We start from the raw sequence: 18166 nt of genomic DNA on the forward strand, positions 1-18166 counted from the left end.
TTAGGAGGGAAGGTGGATCTGTCTTGTTGGCAATCATTTGGGATGGTGTTACTGCCAATGGTAACCTTATTTTTACCATGCTAATTATGGTAACCATCGGCTACCATCAAGCTCGCAATGTTTTTCTTCTGTTGAGTGCACCAAAAGGTGCCATGGACAGATCTGAAACTTGGAGAGATCTATAAGGAAGTCAGCTCATTGTCACTCTCATGAGAGACAGTGATGTTTGTTACCACTCCTTGCAGCCAACTGGTGCTGGGCACAGGTTCCGATGTGCTACTGGTCAGTGTGGGAACAGACCAAATGGTTTGAATTAGGAAGCCCTGTAAAATAGTTCTAAGGCTGTCCCTCAAGGCATCCTGTTGAAGCAGTGGTAGCAGCCAATTCCAAAAGCCACCGCTGCCCTTGCTATCTCCTCCTGACACCGTGCTACTGCAGATATTGCATGTGACTGCGAGACTCTCCAGTGTGTTCTGCATGGCATGACCAGCTTCCTGCATTGTGTTGCAGACGCATGTAGTGGACTGCTTCAATTTTAGCATCATCTTAACTATATGTATGGAAACTATCCACACTGCCTGCACATAAGATCAATGCTGTCAAATCATTGATCGTTTGAAGTTGAGCCCCTGAGATCTGGGTGCCTAGGCTCTATAGAGGAATGGCTCACTCCTCCTCCCCCTCTTCCATGCCCAAGCTCTCATGCTCACTTATGCTCTGCTTCACCCAGTGAAAAGCCCGCTGACTCCCGTGTGGGTGTTTCTGGGCTGTTGCTGGAGCACATAGGATGCCATGATGAAGTTGAAGACAGGGTAGTTTTTGTGTAATTTGATGTGTCTGACTGCTATTTTGGACTACTTACCCTCTTGCTTCACACAATTCCTAGGAGGTTAAAACACAAAAACCTCTTTAAAACTGTGTAAACAGTCAAATGTCTCTTTGAAGAAATAACAACTGAATGAATGCCCATTTGGAGGCATTGAACTTCCACATAAAACAGACCAGTTAAAAGCGGCGGCAGATTCAAATCGGCGGCAGTGCGAGGTGAGGCCCGATCAGAGCATCGGACCTGTGAAGGGGCAGTGACCGGCGGCAGTTAAAAGCGGCGGCAGATTCAAATCGGCGGCAGTGCGAGGTGAGGCCCGATCAGAGCATCGGACCTGTGAAGGGGCAGTGACCGGCGGCAGTTAAAAGCGGCGGCAGATTCAAATCGGCGGCAGTGCGAGGTGAGGCCCGATCAGAGCATCGGACCTGTGAAGGGGCAGTGACCGGCGGCAGTTAAAAGCGGCGGCAGATTCAAATCGGCGGCAGTGCGAGGTGAGGCCCGATCAGAGCATCGGACCTGTGAAGGGGCAGTGACCGGCGGCAGTTAAAAGCGGCGGCAGATTCAAATCGGCGGCAGTGCGAGGTGAGGCATACCAAATCAACAGCAGAGGAGAGAGGTAAAAAGTAATCAGAGTGTGACGTCACCAGGGAGCAGGTAAGTGATTGGTTGGTGAGTATTTCTCTTTTTTAAACTTTAACTCTGTAGTTTATAGTTATTAGGGTCTTTTCTGGTGTAGCAGGGACTGTTGGTAGACTATACAAGCGCCTTAGAGATATTTTTAATTGGTGGTAGTAAATTAATTTAAATTAAGTAAAGGGAAGGTCATGCCAGGTGAGCCCAGCCCCGTGATATGCTCCTCTTGCTCTATGTGGGAATTCAGGGACCCCGGTGCCCCTGATGACCACGTGTGCCAGAGATGCATCCATCTGCAGCTACTAGCAGACCGCATTGAGGCGCTGGAGCTGCGGGTGGATGGGTTGTTGAGCATTCACGATGCTGAGAGGGTCGTGGATAGCACGTTTAGTGAGTTGGTCACACCGCAGGGAAGGGCTGCACAGGACGACAGGAAATGGGTGACCACCAGGCGGAGCAATAGAAGCAGGCAGGTAGTGCAGGAGACCCCTGTGACCATTCCCCTCTCAAACAAGTATACCGCTTTGGATACTGTTGGGGGGGATGACTCACCGGGGGAAGGCAGCAGCAGCCAACTTGCTGGCACTGGGGGTGCTCCTGCTGCCCAGGAAGGGGGGAAAAAGAGTGGGAGAGCAATAGTGGTAGGGGATTCTATAGTAAGGGGAACAGATAGGCGTTTCTGTGGCCGTAGACGTGAATCCAGGATGGTTTGTTGCCTCCCTGGTGCCAGGGTCAAGGATATCACTGAGCGGCTGCAGGGCATTCTGGAGGGGGAGGGTGAACAGCCAGAGGTCGTGGTCCACATTGGTACCAACGACATAGGTAAAAAGAGGGATGAGGTCCTGCAGCAAGAATTTAAGGAGCTAGGTGAAGGATTAAAGAGCAGGACCTCAAAGGTTGTAATCTCTGGATTACTCCCCGTGCCACGTGCTAGTGGGTATAGGAATAGGAAGATAGAACAGATGAATGCGTGGCTAAAGGGATGGTGCAGGGGGGAGGGCTTTAGTTTCCTGGATCACTGGGTCTGCTTCTGGGAAAGGTGGGACTTGTACAAGTCGGACGGTTTACACCTGAACCAGAGGGGAACCAATATCCTTGCGGGGAGGTTTGCTAGCACTGCTGGGGGGGGTTTAAACTAACTTGGCAGGGGGATGGGGTACAGAGTGGAGCTATAGTGGGGGGTGATTTACAGCCAAATACAGAGGAAAAAACAAGTCAGCTGGGAAGGCAGAGCAAATATGTGAAGGCAAAAGGGAATATGGCAGGGCTGGAAGGCATTTATTTTAATGCAAGGAGTCTTGCAAATAAGGTGGATGAACTGAAGTTGTTGTTGAACACATGGGAGTACGATATTGTTGCTATCACGGAGACATGGTTGAGGGAGGGTCAGGACTGGCAGCTCAATATTCCGGGGTATAGAATCTTCAGGCGAGACAGAGGGGGGTGTAAAAGGGGAGGGGGTGTTGCAATATTAATTAAGGAGTCAATTACTGCTGTAAGGAGGGACGATATATTAGCGGGTTCCTCTAATGAGGCCATATGGGTAGAACTTAAAAACAAAAAGGGGGCAAGCACTTTGCTGGGAGTGTACTATAGGCCCCCAAACAGTCAGGGGGAGATAGAGGAACAGATATGTAGGCAAATCTCAGAGAAGTGCGAAAATAATAGGGTAATAATAGTGGGGGATTTCAACTTCCCCAATATAAATTGGGATAGTCAGAGTGTGAAAGGCTTAGAGGGTGCAGAATTCTTAAAGTGCATCCAGGAGAGCTTTTTGAGCCAACATGTAGAAAGTCCTACAAGAGAGGGGGCGGTACTGGACCTAATCCTGGGGAATGTAGCCGGGCAAGTGGTGGAAGTGTCAGTAGGAGAGCATTTTGGCGACAGTGACCATAATTCGGTGAGATTTAAGGTGGTCATGGAAAAAGACAAAGACGGCCCGGAAATAAGGGTTCTAAATTGGGGGAAGGCCGATTTTAATATGATAAGGCAGGATCTGGCCAAAGTGGACTGGGAGCAGCTACTTATAGGAAAATCCACATCAAAACAGTGGGAGACTTTCAGAAGGGAAATAGAGAGAGTACAGCGCCAACATGTTCCTGTAAAGGTCAAGGGTGGGACCAACAAGCAAAGGGAACCTTGGATGACAAGGGATATACAAAAATGCATTAGAAATAAAAGGGGGGCTTTTGGCAGTTACAAAAGACTAAAGACGGAAGAAGCCCTAGAGGAGTATAAAAAGTGCAGGGGCATGCTTAAAAAAGAAATTAGGAGGGCGAGGAGGGGCCATGAAATAACACTGGCGAGCAAAATAAAGGAAAATCCTAAGATGTTTTATAAGTATATTAAGGGCAAGAGGATAACCAGGGAAAGGGTAGGGCCCATTAGGGACCAAAGTGGCAATCTGTGTGTAGAGCCAGATGATGTAGGCGGGGTTTTAAATGAATTTTTTGCATCTGTGTTCACTATGGAGAAAGACGATGCAGACATAGAAATCGGGCAAGGGGACTGTGACATACTTGAACATATTAGCATCGAGAGGGAGGAGGTGCTAGCGGTTTTAGCAGGCCAAAAAGTGGATAAATCCCCAGGCCCGGACGAGATGTATCCCAGGCTGCTGTGGGAGGCAAAGGAGGAGATTGCAGGGGCTCTGACACAAATTTTCAGAACCTCTCTGGCCACAGGGGATGTACCAGAGGACTGGAGAACAGCTAATGTAGTACCATTATTCAAGAAGGGTAGCAGGGATAAACCAGGGAATTACAGGCCAGTGAGCCTAACATCTGTGGTAGGGAAATTATTGGAAAAAATTCTGAGGGACAAAATTAGTCTCCACTTGGAGAGGCAAGGATTAATCGGGGATAGTCAGCATGGCTTTGTCAAGGGTAAATCATGTCTGACAAATCTGATTGAATTTTTCGAGGGGGTGACTAGGGGGGTGGATGAGGGAAATGCTGTGGATGTGGTTTACATGGACTTCAGTAAAGCCTTTGACAAAGTCCCGCATAGGAGACTGGTCAAGAAGGTAAGAGCCCATGGGATCCAGGGTGCCTTGGCGCGTTGGATCCTAAACTGGCTGAGTGGCAGGAGGCAGAGGGTGATGGTCGAAGGTTGCTTTTGTGACTGGAAGCCTGTGTCCAGTGGGGTACCTCAGGGATCGGTGCTGGGTCCCTTGTTGTTTGTGATCTACATAAATGATTTGGATGAGAATGTAAAAGGTATGATCAGCAAGTTCGCAGATGACACGAAAATTGGTGGGGTGGTCAATTGCGAGGAGGAAAGCCTCAGGCTACAGGACGATATAAACGGGTTGGTCAGATGGGCGGAAAAGTGGCAAATGGAATTTAACCCTGAAAAGTGCGAGGTGATGCATTTTGGACGGACAAATAAGGCAAGGGAATACACAATGAGTGGTAGGACCCTAGGAAGTACAGAGGGTCAGAGGGACCTTGGTGTACATGTACATAGATCCCTGAAGGCAGCGGAACAGGTAGATAAGGTGGTTAAAAAGGCATATGGGATACTTGCCTTCATTAGCCGAGGCATAGAATATAAGAGCAGGGAGGTTATGATGGAGCTGTACAAAATGCTGGTGAGGCCACAGCTGGAGTACTGTGTGCAGTTCTGGTCGCCTCACTATAGGAAGGATGTGATTGCTTTGGAGAGGGTGCAGAGAAGATTCACCAGGATGTTACCTGGGATGGAGCGCCTCAGCTATGAAGAAAGACTAAACAGGCTGGGGTTGTTTTCCTTGGAGCAAAGAAGGCTGAGGGGGGACCTGATTGAGGTATACAAAATGATGAGGGGCATAGATAGGGTAGACAAAGAGGAACTTTTCCCCTTAGTAGGGGGGTCAATAACAAGGGGGCATAGATTCAGGGTAAGGGGCAGGAGATTTAGAGGGGATTTGAGGAGGAACTTTTTCACCCAGAGGGTGGTTGGAATGTGGAACTCAATGCCCAAAAGGGTGGTAGAGGCAGGAACCCTCACAACATTCAAGAAGCATTTGGATGAGCACTTGGAATGCCAATGCATACAAGGCTATGGACCAAATGCTGGAAAATGGGATTAGACTGGACAGGGATGGATGGGCGGCGCAGACACGATGGGCCGAAGGGCCTCTTTCTGTGCTGTAAAACTCTATGACTCTATGACTGAGTAGTTTGGAGATAACACAGTACATTCTTGGATCTGAGGTTACTTATGAATGGTGCAGTTTTTAAGTTAATCAGCCACTGTAAATGAGGGATAATTGATATTAACATCTAATTTTAGTAGAGCAAAACTTAGATGTGAAGACTGACCAGGAACATGGATTGGGGTGTGGTATTGAGTAATAATTGTTATAATATGAGTAGAAATTGAATATTTTTAAAACATTGTTGTAGTAGCCTTATATCCTCAGTAAAAAGAGAAGGGTTCAAGCAAAAAAGTAAAACCTCAGTGGTTGTATAAGGAAGTTCTTGGGGCAACGAGCCTAAATAGAAGGTATTTCGTAATGTATAAATGGTCAAACTAGCAGGAAAATAGAGAGAAATATAAAAAGCAGTTAAAATAGTAATGACCGAGCTGTGCTCACTCCACCCGCGAAGCCTGATGTTCAAGCTGACCCACTGTCCTATTTTCCCTTTGATTGTGTGCTTTTGGCAGGATTTGGAGAAGCTATCCTTTTCTTTCCTTTAGTGCAGCTTTGGACAAAGGACTGAACATGTTGGTTCAGTCAAAATGTCCTGGAATCTATGACTGGGATATTTATGCCGTGGGTAGACTGTACATTTTGGAGGTCAGACTGAACCTGGAATTGGATTAAATGTAACCGCTAAGGCAAGCTTTATGCATGACGATTTATGTGTTCTGAATCCATGCCAGTACGAATAAAATTTTGCTCTAGAGGTTGGTTTATGTACTAATTGACATGGTTGGTATAACATACCATAAAATACAGTAAAAATAAATTGACTCCCCCCGCTCACCCGTCTTAAACCCATCACATCTGTAGTCTACTGCACTGTACACTGCAGATAACTTGTTCTGGCTGCTGTTGATATTATTTATACTTTTAAAGTTTTAGAGGTTGTCAAACTGTTTTCTATGTGAAGATGTGTAGTACGTGCCCATATTGGTGGGGGGACAGGGTAGATATTTCTGCTTTGAAGCTATCATTTATGAGCAAACAGTGAGGGGCTGCTCCATTCTAATTTTCCTCATGAATTCCAAACACTGGGAGAAATTCGGTTGTTAGCACCACCGATTGACGCCTAAAGAGGCTGAGAAGTGGGGCGCTAGCCAATTTCCGGGCAGGCGCAAGGCACCTAGCGCCTCACCCCATATTGAGCATGCATTTAGCGCCGGCGCTAAATCTTAGCGCCCACTCATGGGCGCAGGCTGATTATGACGTCATTTGAGTGTGCAACGCCTTTTGGGCGCCCTGGACCGGAAATTCAGCGGCGCCCCACTCCGTAGCGCCTGGCGCTAATAGTGACAGCTTACCTGGACCTTACCAAGTCGCTCTCGGGCTGGAGGAGCGTTATTTAAAGGGGACCGGTGTAGTTTAAAAGCGGCAGCCATTTTTGGAGCACAACTTCCTCAAGAGTTACAAAGAGTTGCTGAGCTGCACACTGAGAGCCATTTGACCACTGAGCCAGCGCAGGCAGACGATCTTCAGGCTTCTGACCATCACCTTGCTGTTGGTGAGCCTTGACAACGGGGAACCTTCCTGTGGGCACTTATTATGGGGGCTGCATTGGAGGGGAACATCCTGCTGCTGAATCATCTGGAAAGGGCACTGAGGCGCTGGGAGAGGGGGACGGGCATGGCCAGACGGAGGAGGGCCAACAGACGTCGCCACAGCAGACCTTACGCTGGCAGGGTTTTCCGACAGCAGTTTTCCTACATGAACATGCTGGAGGAGCAGTGTGTCAGAAGGCTGCGATTTAGAAAGGAGGTGGTGACTGAGCTGTGCCAGCTGCTTCAGCCAGATCTGCAGCCTCAGATAAGGTGCAGGACATCTCTGTCGGTGGCTGAGAAGATGGCTGCTGGCCTGAACTTCTACGCGAGCGGCTCTTCTCAGGCTGCGCGTCAGAGGCTGATCAGAAGCAGCTTCTAGGCCCCTCTCACGGAATGCTTGCTGCCATTCCAAGAACAGGAATGGAACCGGTCTGATACCCCCAAGCCTGTGAAGGGCAAGATGCGTGTAAATAGCAGGCATGGCCATTGTAAGTGAAGAAAGTGTTTCATTACACAAAATGTGGTTCCTTCAAACATGAGAAAGCTATGGCAACAGAAAGCAAAACTAATACACTGACACATAACTGCCTCTCACACCCGGGAGACTGTCCAAAACATAAATCACATTCCGACCATCTTCCTTGGCCTTGATTCCACTGCGCCAACCAAAGCATTCAATGCCCCATCAGTGAGTCATTCCGCCCTCTGCCTCACCCTTTCCATGTTTTGCTAGGCTGGTGCGCCACAGGTAGGCTCCCACCGCTTTGAAGGCCTACAAGGCAGTGAGTGTGTCTGGTGATGCCAATTGACCTGCCCCTTTAAGAGCTGGCCGGCGCCACTGTGTCTCAGGGAAAGTGATTATTGACAGCACCCTCGCTGCGCCCCGCCGCCGCAAAATTGGGTTGTGCCGCCGGGTTAGCGCCTTAAGAGTAGCGTGCAGCGCCTGATTTAGCGCCGCAATCACCTTTAGGGGCGCTGTAACCCAATATCGCGCTAGGTGGCGCTAAATTGCGCCTGGCGCTAACCTTTGCGCATCGCCAGGACTAGCGCCCCAAACGCGGCTATACCGAATTTCTAGGCCATAGGTTTTAAGGAGTGACTTAAAGGAGGTTTGAGGTAGCGAGCAATGTTCCCTCTAAGCTGTGCGGCTGCGCAGCGGTCTGGAGCTCCCACACAGGCCGCTTGCCGGCTTTTCAATTGGAATAACTGCGCATGCACGAACATTTGAATGGGCCACGCAACCACTTAAAGGAGCCGCGCACCCCAAAATAATTACAGGGAACACTGGTAGAGAGGCGGAGAGCTTAGATCCTAGACAGCAGAAGACACAACCGCCAATGGTGGAGCGATGAAAATCGGGGATGCGCAAGAGGCCAGAATTAGAGGAGCGCAGAGATCTTGGGGGGTTGTAAGGCTAGAGGAGGTTACAGAGATAAGAGAGGCGAGGCCATGGAGGGATTTGAACACAAGGATGAGAATTTCAAAATCAAAGTGTTGTCTCTCAACATTTTGTAAAAAAATATAGTTCACAAATTACATCTTTGGAAAGCAAGACATCATAATTGTCCAAAGATATAACATAACAAAGCATTATATTATTAAACATAAGTGACAGTGAATTACACAGTAAACTGATTTTTTTTTTGGTTAAACACACAGTGGAAAACTTAAACATTTAAGAGAAAAGAAAATCACAGCTTTAATTAAAATAAGCTGTCGCAACGCTTACAAAGGAACTTACCAGGTACTCCTCCTCTGAAGAAGTTGACAGCGAGGAACAATTTCAGGATATTACCAATTGTGTCCATGGTTATTATCCAGACCTCCAGTCCTTGTTGCTGCACCTTGTGTCTGTGTTGGAGATCGTTGCTCTGAAGCTCTGTACACGAGCAAGCCAGATCATCTGTGGTTTGTGCTGACTACTTGTCCAGTTTATTTGATCTGGATTATGTAATGGGCAAGCCCAGTGAGCCACATCACAATAGAATCAGGTAGTCAGCTCACCACAACCCTGGCCACTTTTCAATTTCTTTGTGTTACCTTTTCCTTATCAATCACACTTGTTTTATTCAGCCATTGTTAATACGCCTGTTCTTAAAAATGTTTGTGTTCTAAGAGATTACGCAATAAAATTGGAATAATATACACACCTGTAAGAGGTGGGTCATTGCCATAATGCCACTCTCTTCTAAATGTCTGAACTCACTCTATTTTAGAAATGGTGCACTCTCCTTTCCATTGTGGGTTGATTTGGTGTCAAGTTTCATGGTTGAATCCCCAGCACGCTCAGCCTGGGGTATTTGTGCTCATGATTAGTCACACTAAATTTCCCTATCTCAGTCGTGCTGTTATGAACATGTGGGCAGGATATTCAGTAAGTGCGGCAGGTCCACACTTCATCCTGCCAGTCTCCCCTGGTGCTAACTTCTGCCAATTCTCTGCAGCAGTAAAATTGCATATAGGCACTGGCTCCGGGAGGTGTTCGGAGCCTGGAGAGGGGGGCGGAATATTACAGCTACTACGGGATTAGCCCATCTGCAACAGCTTAAAGAGCCTTCCTGTTCCCCTTTCTAAACAATGGGGGCGGGGGGTGTTCAGGAACTTGATAATTTTACCAATGTTGGAAAGATCCTCCCGTAAAGGCCATTTGAAATGTAAGTGTCTTCTGTAGGCTCTAGTAATGCTCGGTTGTAGTAACTGCTACAGCAGTAATGGGGGAAAATATGATCTACGATGTCACTCCGCATTACCATCTAATGTTAATCCGCCCGCCCGTATTTGGGTGCATATTTCCGGCATCTGCCTGAAATGATGCTGCAAGATTGATGCAAGCACACAATGGAGCACAGTTTTCCATTAGCTCATTTACTATCTGGAAGCTAAGGCAAGTGATGCCTTGGAGACTGTCAATAGTTCAGCGAGTCCTCCATGCAGAAAAGTTTTAAAACCAATGGTGTATTCTTTGTAATAAAAACAGAAATTGCTGGAAATACTCAGCAGGCCAGGCAGCATCTGTGGAGAGAGAAACAGAGTTAACGTTTCAGGTCGTTGACCCTTTGTCAGAACTGGAAAAAGCTGGACATGTGGGCAGGATCTTCAGTAAGTGCGGCAGGGTCACACTTCACCCTGCTTCACTTTTTCTTCATCTTTTTCTTGGCTGTCTAACTCCTTGCATTCAAGCAATACTTGTGCTTTTTACCCTCCATTCATTTTTATGAGCTGCCAAGTGACATAAATCTACCTGGTAAATTGGGTAGAAGAGGGCTGTGCTCTGAGGCACATCTTACAAGGTTCTGTGCTGTCAAGGGGACCTTTACATGCGCTGGACAAGGATTGAGAAATGGTGAGCAGTGCACCCACTATTTTGTGATTCCTTACCCACAGTGTGCGAGGCTCCACCACTGGTGCAAGGTCTTGCAAAATTTACCCTTCTTTATCATTGAAAATATGCCTGACTTTCCATTTACTTTACACTGCCCCGAGCACTGAGTTGCAGCATGGTGTTGAACCATTTAAAGTAGAGGTTCCACAATTAAATTCACGTGGTCTAATTTACAACAATAGTTAGTATTTACAACCAAGTCTCAGCTTCTTTTGGAATTTAAAAGATTACGACACAAAATGGCACAACACCGTAAATAATTATTCAAAAGGCATTCAGTCCAATGGTGAAAAGCATTTTAGGAACCATTTCCTAAAATGCCCTCGATTCAGGAATTGTCCCCTTGGACTGGAAAATTGCCAATGTCACTCCACTAAGGGTAAGAGAGATAAACTAGGAAATTATAGGCCTAACATCAGTGGGGAAGTTACTAGAATCTGTTATTAGGGACAGAGTGACAGCATTTGGACAAATATGAGCTGATCAGAAAGAGCCAGCATGGATTTGTAAAGATTAAGTCATGTCTAACGAACCTAGTTGAATATTTTGAGGAAGTAACTAATATGGTAGATAAGGGAGTGACTATGGATGTTATTTATATGGACTTCCAGAAGGCACCGACAACATGCCACATAAGTGACTGTTAACAAAAATGTGAGTGCATGGAATTGGAGGCAACCTATTGGCTTGGATAGGGAATTGGTTAGGAGACAGGGAGTAGGGAGAAATCCAATAGGGAATTTCTTTACCCAAAGAGTGGTGAGAATGTGGAACTCGTTACCACAGGGAGTGGTTGAAGCGAATAGAATGGATGCATTTAAGGGGAGGCTAGACAAGCATATGAGGGAAAAGGGAATAGAGGGTTATGCTGATAGATTTAAATGAGGAAAGACTGGAGGAGGCTCGAGTGGAGCATAAACACCGGCATGGACTGGTTGGGCCGAATGGCCTGTTTCTGTGCCGTATCTCCTATGTAATTCTATGAGAATGGGTATGTACTCAAATTGGCAGGATGTGACTGATGGTGTTCCCCAGGCATCTGTTCTAGGGCCATAGCTTTTCACCATTTTTATAAATGACTTGGATGAAGGAATAGAGAGCTGTATATCGAAGTAAGGTGGCACAGTAAATAGTGTAGATGGGAGCAGAAAGTTGCAAAAGGACATTGATAGATTAAGTGAGTGATGCGCCTCAATGACTTCAAGACTCAAAGTTAACTGAATAAAACAAGGCTTTTATTAGCAAAGAAAAGATGCCTGTGGCTTCACCTAGCATGCTGCTGTTCTGCTGCAAGACAAGCCTGGGCTTGTCTTAAGTAGGGCCAGGTATGGGCGGAGCCAACACACAAAGGGGGCGGTCCACTATACACAATACAAGGTAAAGCACCGGAGCAGGCAATACAATATATGTAGTTAACTACAGAGTCTGATGAATGACATATTTCATCACAGTGAGTGGGCAAAACAGTGGCAAATAGAGTTCAATGTGGGAAAGTGTGAGGTCATCCATTTTGGACCTATGAAAGGTAGATCAGTGTGTTTTCTAAATGGTGAGAAGCAAGGAACTGGATGAGCAGAGAGATTTAGGGATCCAAGCACACACATCACTAACAGCTGGTGGTACAAAAAATAATTAAAAAGACTAATGGAATGTTGGCCTTTATCTCAAGAGGGCTGGAGTACAAAGGGGTGGAAGTTATGTTACAGCTGCACAGAGCTCTGGTTAGTCCCCACCTGGGGTACTGCATACAGTACTGGGCACCGCACCTCAGGAAAGATATATGGGTCTTGGAGGGGGTACCGTGCAGATTCACCTGAATGATACTGGGGCTAGAAGGGTTAAATTATGAGGCCAGGTTGCACAAGCTAGGCTTGTATTCCCTTGAATATAGAAGATTAAGGAGTGATCTAATTGAAGTGTTTAAGATGATTAAAGGATTTGATAGGCTAGATGGAGAGAAACTATTTCCTCCAGTCGGAGAATCCAGAACAAAGGGGCATAACCTTAAAATTAGAGCTAGGCCGTTCAAGGATGATGCCAGGTAGCACTTCTTCACACAAAGGTTACTGGAAATCTAGAACTCCCCCCCCACCCAAAAAAAGCCATTGAGACTTGGTCAATTGAAAATGTCAAAACTGAGATTGATAAGTTTTTGTTAGGCAAGGTTTATTATGAGTTACAGAACCAAGATGGGTAGATGGAGTTAAGATGCAGATCAGCCATGATCTAATTGAATGGCAGAACAGGCTCGTGCGGCTGAATGGCCTACTCTTCCTGTTCCTACGTTCTTCTAAAGTTCCTAAGCTTCAGACCATGATATGGAAATGGAAATATAGAGATTCCTATTTGTTGGCATCATTTCTGTTTCAGTAATTGTCAGAACACAATAAAAACCATGATAATAAGGTTACAGTGTGGCGGAGACCACATAGAGACAATAACACAATTCACAATGTATAGCCAATGTTGTTATATGTACCTAAACACAATTCACTATGTATAGCCAATGTTGTTATATGTATCTAAACACAATTCACTATGTATAGCCAATGTTGTTATATGTACGTACTTGGTTGGGTTATCGGGGCAGGGTCCCTTTAAGAGCGTCGGTAGCGTGATGACGTCATGTGTCGGTAGCGTGATGACGTCATAGCCCTGCAACGAGGCCGAGAACCTCAGTCCTCATGGAGAATGAATAAAGTAACACGCGTTTTGCCTTTGCAGCAACAAAAGTCTCAGAACTTGTTAATTTCTAGCGACTCCAACATTGGTGACCCCGCTGCTCTTTTGGACGATTCCAAAGACCTCATCCCCAACGTGATGGCGACGAACGCCATTTACATCAAATTCCCCAAGTTTTGGGAACGACAGGTTGCCGCTTGGTTCGCCCAGGCCGAGGCTCAATTTGCACTCCGAGACATGACCGCGGACGACACGAGGTACTACTACATCGTCTCTGCTCTCGGCAGCTCCACCGCGACAGAGTCGTGAGCCTGCTCGAGAACCCCCCAAAGCTCAACAAATTCGAAACGCTGAAAACGCACCTCTTAGAAACTTTTGGACTCACCGAAGCTGAGCGCGCACGCCGGCTTCTCTCTCTACCCGGGATTGGTGACTCCAAGCCCTTGGAGCTGATGGACCACATGCTGGCCCTCCTGGGCACACACGGGCCATGCTTCCTCTTCAAGGAACTGTTCCTTCAACAGCTGCCAGGTCAGGTACGGTCGGCTTTAGCCACCTCTTCCAGTACCGATTTCCGCGATCTGGCCAAGGAGGCCGACAAATTTTTCTCCGCCGGGCAACAGTACTGCGCGGCCACGCGGAGCCCTGCCCCCACCGATACAGCCCAACGGCGGCAACCCCCAAGCCTCTGCTTCTACCACGCGCAGTTCGGCCCCAAAGCCAGGAAGTGCCGGCCCCCGTGCAGTTTTCCCGCGTCGAAACAAACGAAAGACCACTCGTCGGCTGCTATGGCTGTCGGCCGTTCAGGCAGTTTGTTATTTATTATGGACACCGACTCCGGACGTCGTTTTCTTTGTGACACGGGTGCCCAGGTGAGCGTCTTGCCCGCGTCAACCATAGACATGCAAGGGGGGAACCAGAGCCCCGTCCTCGAAGCCGCCAACGGCAGTTCCATTCGCACCTTTGGGAAACGGAGCGTGGCGCTTTGTTTTGGCAGGCAGCGGTTCACCTGGGACTTTGTCACGGCAAAAGTGTCCACCCCCCTTCTCGGCGCTGACTTCCTCTGCGCCAATGGCCTTTTGGTGGACGTCAAGAACCGACGTTTCATCAACGCTGAGACGTTCAGCTTGCTCCCAAGTTCCCTCAGCGGGTCCAGCACAACAAAGTTGTCCAGCGCACTCTCGGCCTCCAACGAGTTTTCCCGCCTCCTCGCCGAGTTCCCGGACCTCACGAAGCCCATGTTCTCGTCCGCCGCCACCAAACACGGGGTAGAACACCACATCTCGACCACCGGTCCGCCCGTCTACGCCCGCGCTCGGCGCCTCGACCCAGGGAAACTCGCCATCGCTAAAGACGAGTTCGACACATGGAGTGCCTCGGCATCATCCGCCGGTCGAACAGTCCATGGGCCTCGCCCCTCCACATCACTCCGAAACCAGGCGGCGGGTGGTGCCCGTGCGGCGATTACCGGCACCTCAACGACGCTACGACCCCCGACCGCTACCCGATTCCACACATCCAGGACTTTTCCGCCCGCCTGGCCGGGAAAGTGGTATTCTCGAAAGTGGACCTCGTCCAGGGTTACCACCAAGTCCCTGTCCGGCCGCAGGATGTCCCAAAAACCGCGGTGATCACCCCGTTCGGGCTGTTCGAATTCCTCCGCATGCCATTCGGCCTCAAAAACGCCGCCCAGGCTTTTCAACGCCTAATGGACACCATGTTACGGAACCTGACATTCCTGTTTGTATATCTGGACGACATCCTCATCGCCAGCGCCTCCAGGACGGAGCATGTGTCGCACCTTCGGACTCTCTTCCAACGCCTCAGCCAGCATGGCCTAATCGTCAACCCGGCCAAGTGCCAGTTCAGGCTGTCCTCAATCAACTTTCTCGGGCACCGCATCACGAAGGACGGGGCGGTGCCACTGCCATCGAAAGTGGAGGCTGTGATGGACTTCCCGCAACCCCTCACCGTGAAGGCCCTGCAGGAGTTTTTGGGCATGGTGAACTTTTACCAACGCTTCGTCCCCCGAGCAGCCCAGCTTATGCGACCCCTTTACAAGGTCCTCAAAGGCAAGCCTGACAAGCTTGCCGTCGACTGGCCCGAGGAGATGGCCAATTCTTTCATGGGCCCTGGCTAACGTGACCATGCTGGCGCATCCGTTACCTGATGCGCCAATTGCTCTCACCACCGACGCCTCGGACTATGCGGTCGGCGCCGTCCACGAGCAGTGGGTCAACAGCACCTGGCAGCTGCTCGCCTTCTTCAGCCGGCAGATCCACCCCAACGAGCGAAAGTACAGCACCTTCGGTCGCGAGCTTCTCGGCCTCTACCTCGTCGTCCGACACTTCCGTTTCCTACTGGAGGCTCGCCCATTCACAGTGTTCGTGGACCACAAACCGTTGACCTTCGCCATGGCCAAAGCTTCCGAGCCGTGGTCGGCCCGTCAGCAACGCCAGCTGGCCTTCATCTCAGAGTTCACAACGGACATCCAGCATGTGGCTGGGAAAGACAACCCTGTCGCCGACTGTCTCTCGCGAGCCGTCGCCAGCGCCGTACAACTCGGCATCGACTACACCCGCATGGCAGCCGACCAGGCCTCCGACCCGGACAACCAGGCCTACAGGACGGCGGTCATGGGCCTTCAACGAGCGGACGTCGCGTTTGACGATGCCGGCACCACACTCCTGTGCGACGTCTCCGTTGTGCATGCAAGTCCCGTCGTGCCCGACGGGTGGAGACGGCAAGTTTTCGACGCCGTCCATAATCTTTCCCACCCGGGCAGGAAGCCATCACAGAAGCTGGTGGCGGCTAAGTTCGTCTGGCACGGGCTCAGGAAAGACGTTCGCGACTGGGCCAGCACCTGCGTGGTATGCCAACGCTCGAAAGTGCATCGCCATACTCAGGCCCCGTTGGCGCCTTTCGCGGTGCCCGAGAGGCGGTTCGACCATGTTAATGTGGACCTGGTGGGGCCCCTGCCGCCCTCCCATGGGTTCACCCACCTCCTCACAATGGTCGACAGAACCACCCGATGGCCGGAAGCTGTCCCGCTGTCTTCAACGACATCCGCCGATGTGGCTCGGGCGTTCATCAGCACTTGGGTCGCCCGGTTCGGCGCCCCATCTGACATTTCCTCCGACCGGGGGCCCCAGTTCACATCAGAGCTCTGGAATGCTGTCGCCCGAGGCCTCGGGTTGAGGCTCCACCGCACCACAGCATACCACCCTCAGGCTAACGGACTGTGCGAACGGTTTCATCGCTCCATGAAGGCCGCGCTCCGGGCCAGCCTCCAGGACGACAGTTGGATCGACAGACTCTCGTGGGTCATGCTGGAACTCAGGACCGCCCCCAAGGAGAACCTCCAGTCCTCGTCCGCCGAGCTGTGCCATGAGGTAAGGAGAGAGAGAGGGAAGGAGCGAGAGAGAGAGAGAGGGAAGGAGAGAGAGAGAGAGAGGGGGAAGGATAGAGAAAGAGGGGAAGGAGAGAGAGAGAGGGAAGGACAGAGGGAGGAAAAGAGAGAGAGAGAGGGAAGGAGAGAGAGGGGGAAGAAGAGAGGGGGGGAGCAGAGAGGGGGGGAGGAGAGAGAGGGGGAGGAGAGAGGGGAGAGGAGAGGGGGGAGAGGGGAGGAGAGAGAGGGGGGAGGAGAGAGAGGGGGAGGAGAGAGAGGGGGAGGAGAGAGACGGGGGAGCAGAGAGTGACGGGGGGAGAAGAGAAACGGGGGAGAAGAGAGAGACGGGGGGAAGAGAGAGATGGGGGAAGAGAGAGAGAGAGAGAGATGGGGGAAGAGAGAGAGAGACGTGGGGGGGAAGAGAGAGAGAGACTGCTGGATTTAGTTCGGGATTAGCCTGGAGAGAGGGGGGGAAGGAGCGCCTGAGGGCTGGCCCGATGGACCCCTGCGAAGGAAGGAAGGAAGAAGGTAAGGTCTCCCTCCCTGTCCCACCCCCTCATTCTTTCCCTCCCTCACCCTCTCTCCCTCCCCCGTCTCTCCCTGCTTTACTCTCTCTTCCTCCCTCCCTCCCCTGTCCCTCTTGCTCCCTCCCTCTCCTCTCCCTCCCTCCCCCTCTCCTCTCCCTCCCTCCCCCTCTCCTCTCCCTCCCTCCCCTCTCCTCCCTCTCCTCCCCCTCTCCTCCCTCTCCTCCCCCTCTCCTCCCTCCCTCCCTCCCCCTCTCTGTCCCTCCCCCTCTCTGTCCCTCCCCCTCTCTCTCCCTCCCTCCCTCCCTCCCTCTCCCTCCCTCCCTCCACATCTCTCCCTCCCCCCTCTCCCTCCCTCCCTCCCCTCTCCCCCCCCCCTTTCCCCCTCTCTCTCTCTCCTCTCCCTCCCTCTCTCCTCTCCCTCCCCCCCCACGGATCAGCGCCTCAGGGCCAGCCGGTGCGCAGCCTAGCGCGTGAGGCCCAGCCGGACTCACCTTAGCTCTCTCCCTCCCTCCCCCTCTGTCTCCCTCCCCCTCTCTCCCTCCCCATCTCCTCCCCCTCCCTCTCCCCCCTCTCCTCCCTCCCCCTCCGCAGATCAGCGCCTCAGGGCTGGCCGGTGCGCGGCCTAGCGCGTGAGGCCTGGCCGGACTCACCTTAGCTGAGGTCATGGTCCGGGCCGACATTGACGCGCGCGCTGACTCCCGCCCCACCAGTCTTTACAAAGATGGCGGCGGTGGCTACGCTCGGCTCAGACCCGCCCCGGCCAGCCTTTACAAAGATGGTGGCAATCGCGGGCCGCTTGTTGAGTGGGACGGGAGGTGCCTAGCTCGGGCGTGGCTGGGCAGGAGAGGCCGAGCTTCGAGGCCTGCAAAAAACGGTGAAAGGTAGGAAAATTAATGAGGTTAGAGAAAATATTTACAAATTAATTAACTTTTTTTTAAAACAATTTAATTGTGTTTTAAAAGCAACTTTTTTTTGCTGGAAATTTGAAAATAAACACGCAG

General features: G+C 50.4%; 1 protein-coding gene across 1 annotated transcript in view; it reads right to left on the bottom strand.

Moving 5' to 3' along the window:
- Positions 1-8994, bottom strand: part of LOC147106040 (cadherin-related family member 3-like) — a 73553-nt gene extending 64559 nt beyond the window's left edge. The window contains exon 1 of the mRNA XM_086009786.1: positions 8928-8994. Within this exon, the coding sequence (XP_085865912.1) occupies positions 8928-8994 (67 nt within the window). The remainder of the gene's footprint in view (positions 1-8927) is intronic.
- Between the last annotated feature and the right edge of the window lie 9172 nt (positions 8995-18166).

Source organism: Somniosus microcephalus, chromosome 16 (genome assembly GCF_052327205.1).
Source record: "Somniosus microcephalus isolate GS21.2 chromosome 16, FLI_Smic_1.0, whole genome shotgun sequence".
Lineage (NCBI taxonomy): Eukaryota > Metazoa > Chordata > Chondrichthyes > Squaliformes > Somniosidae > Somniosus > Somniosus microcephalus.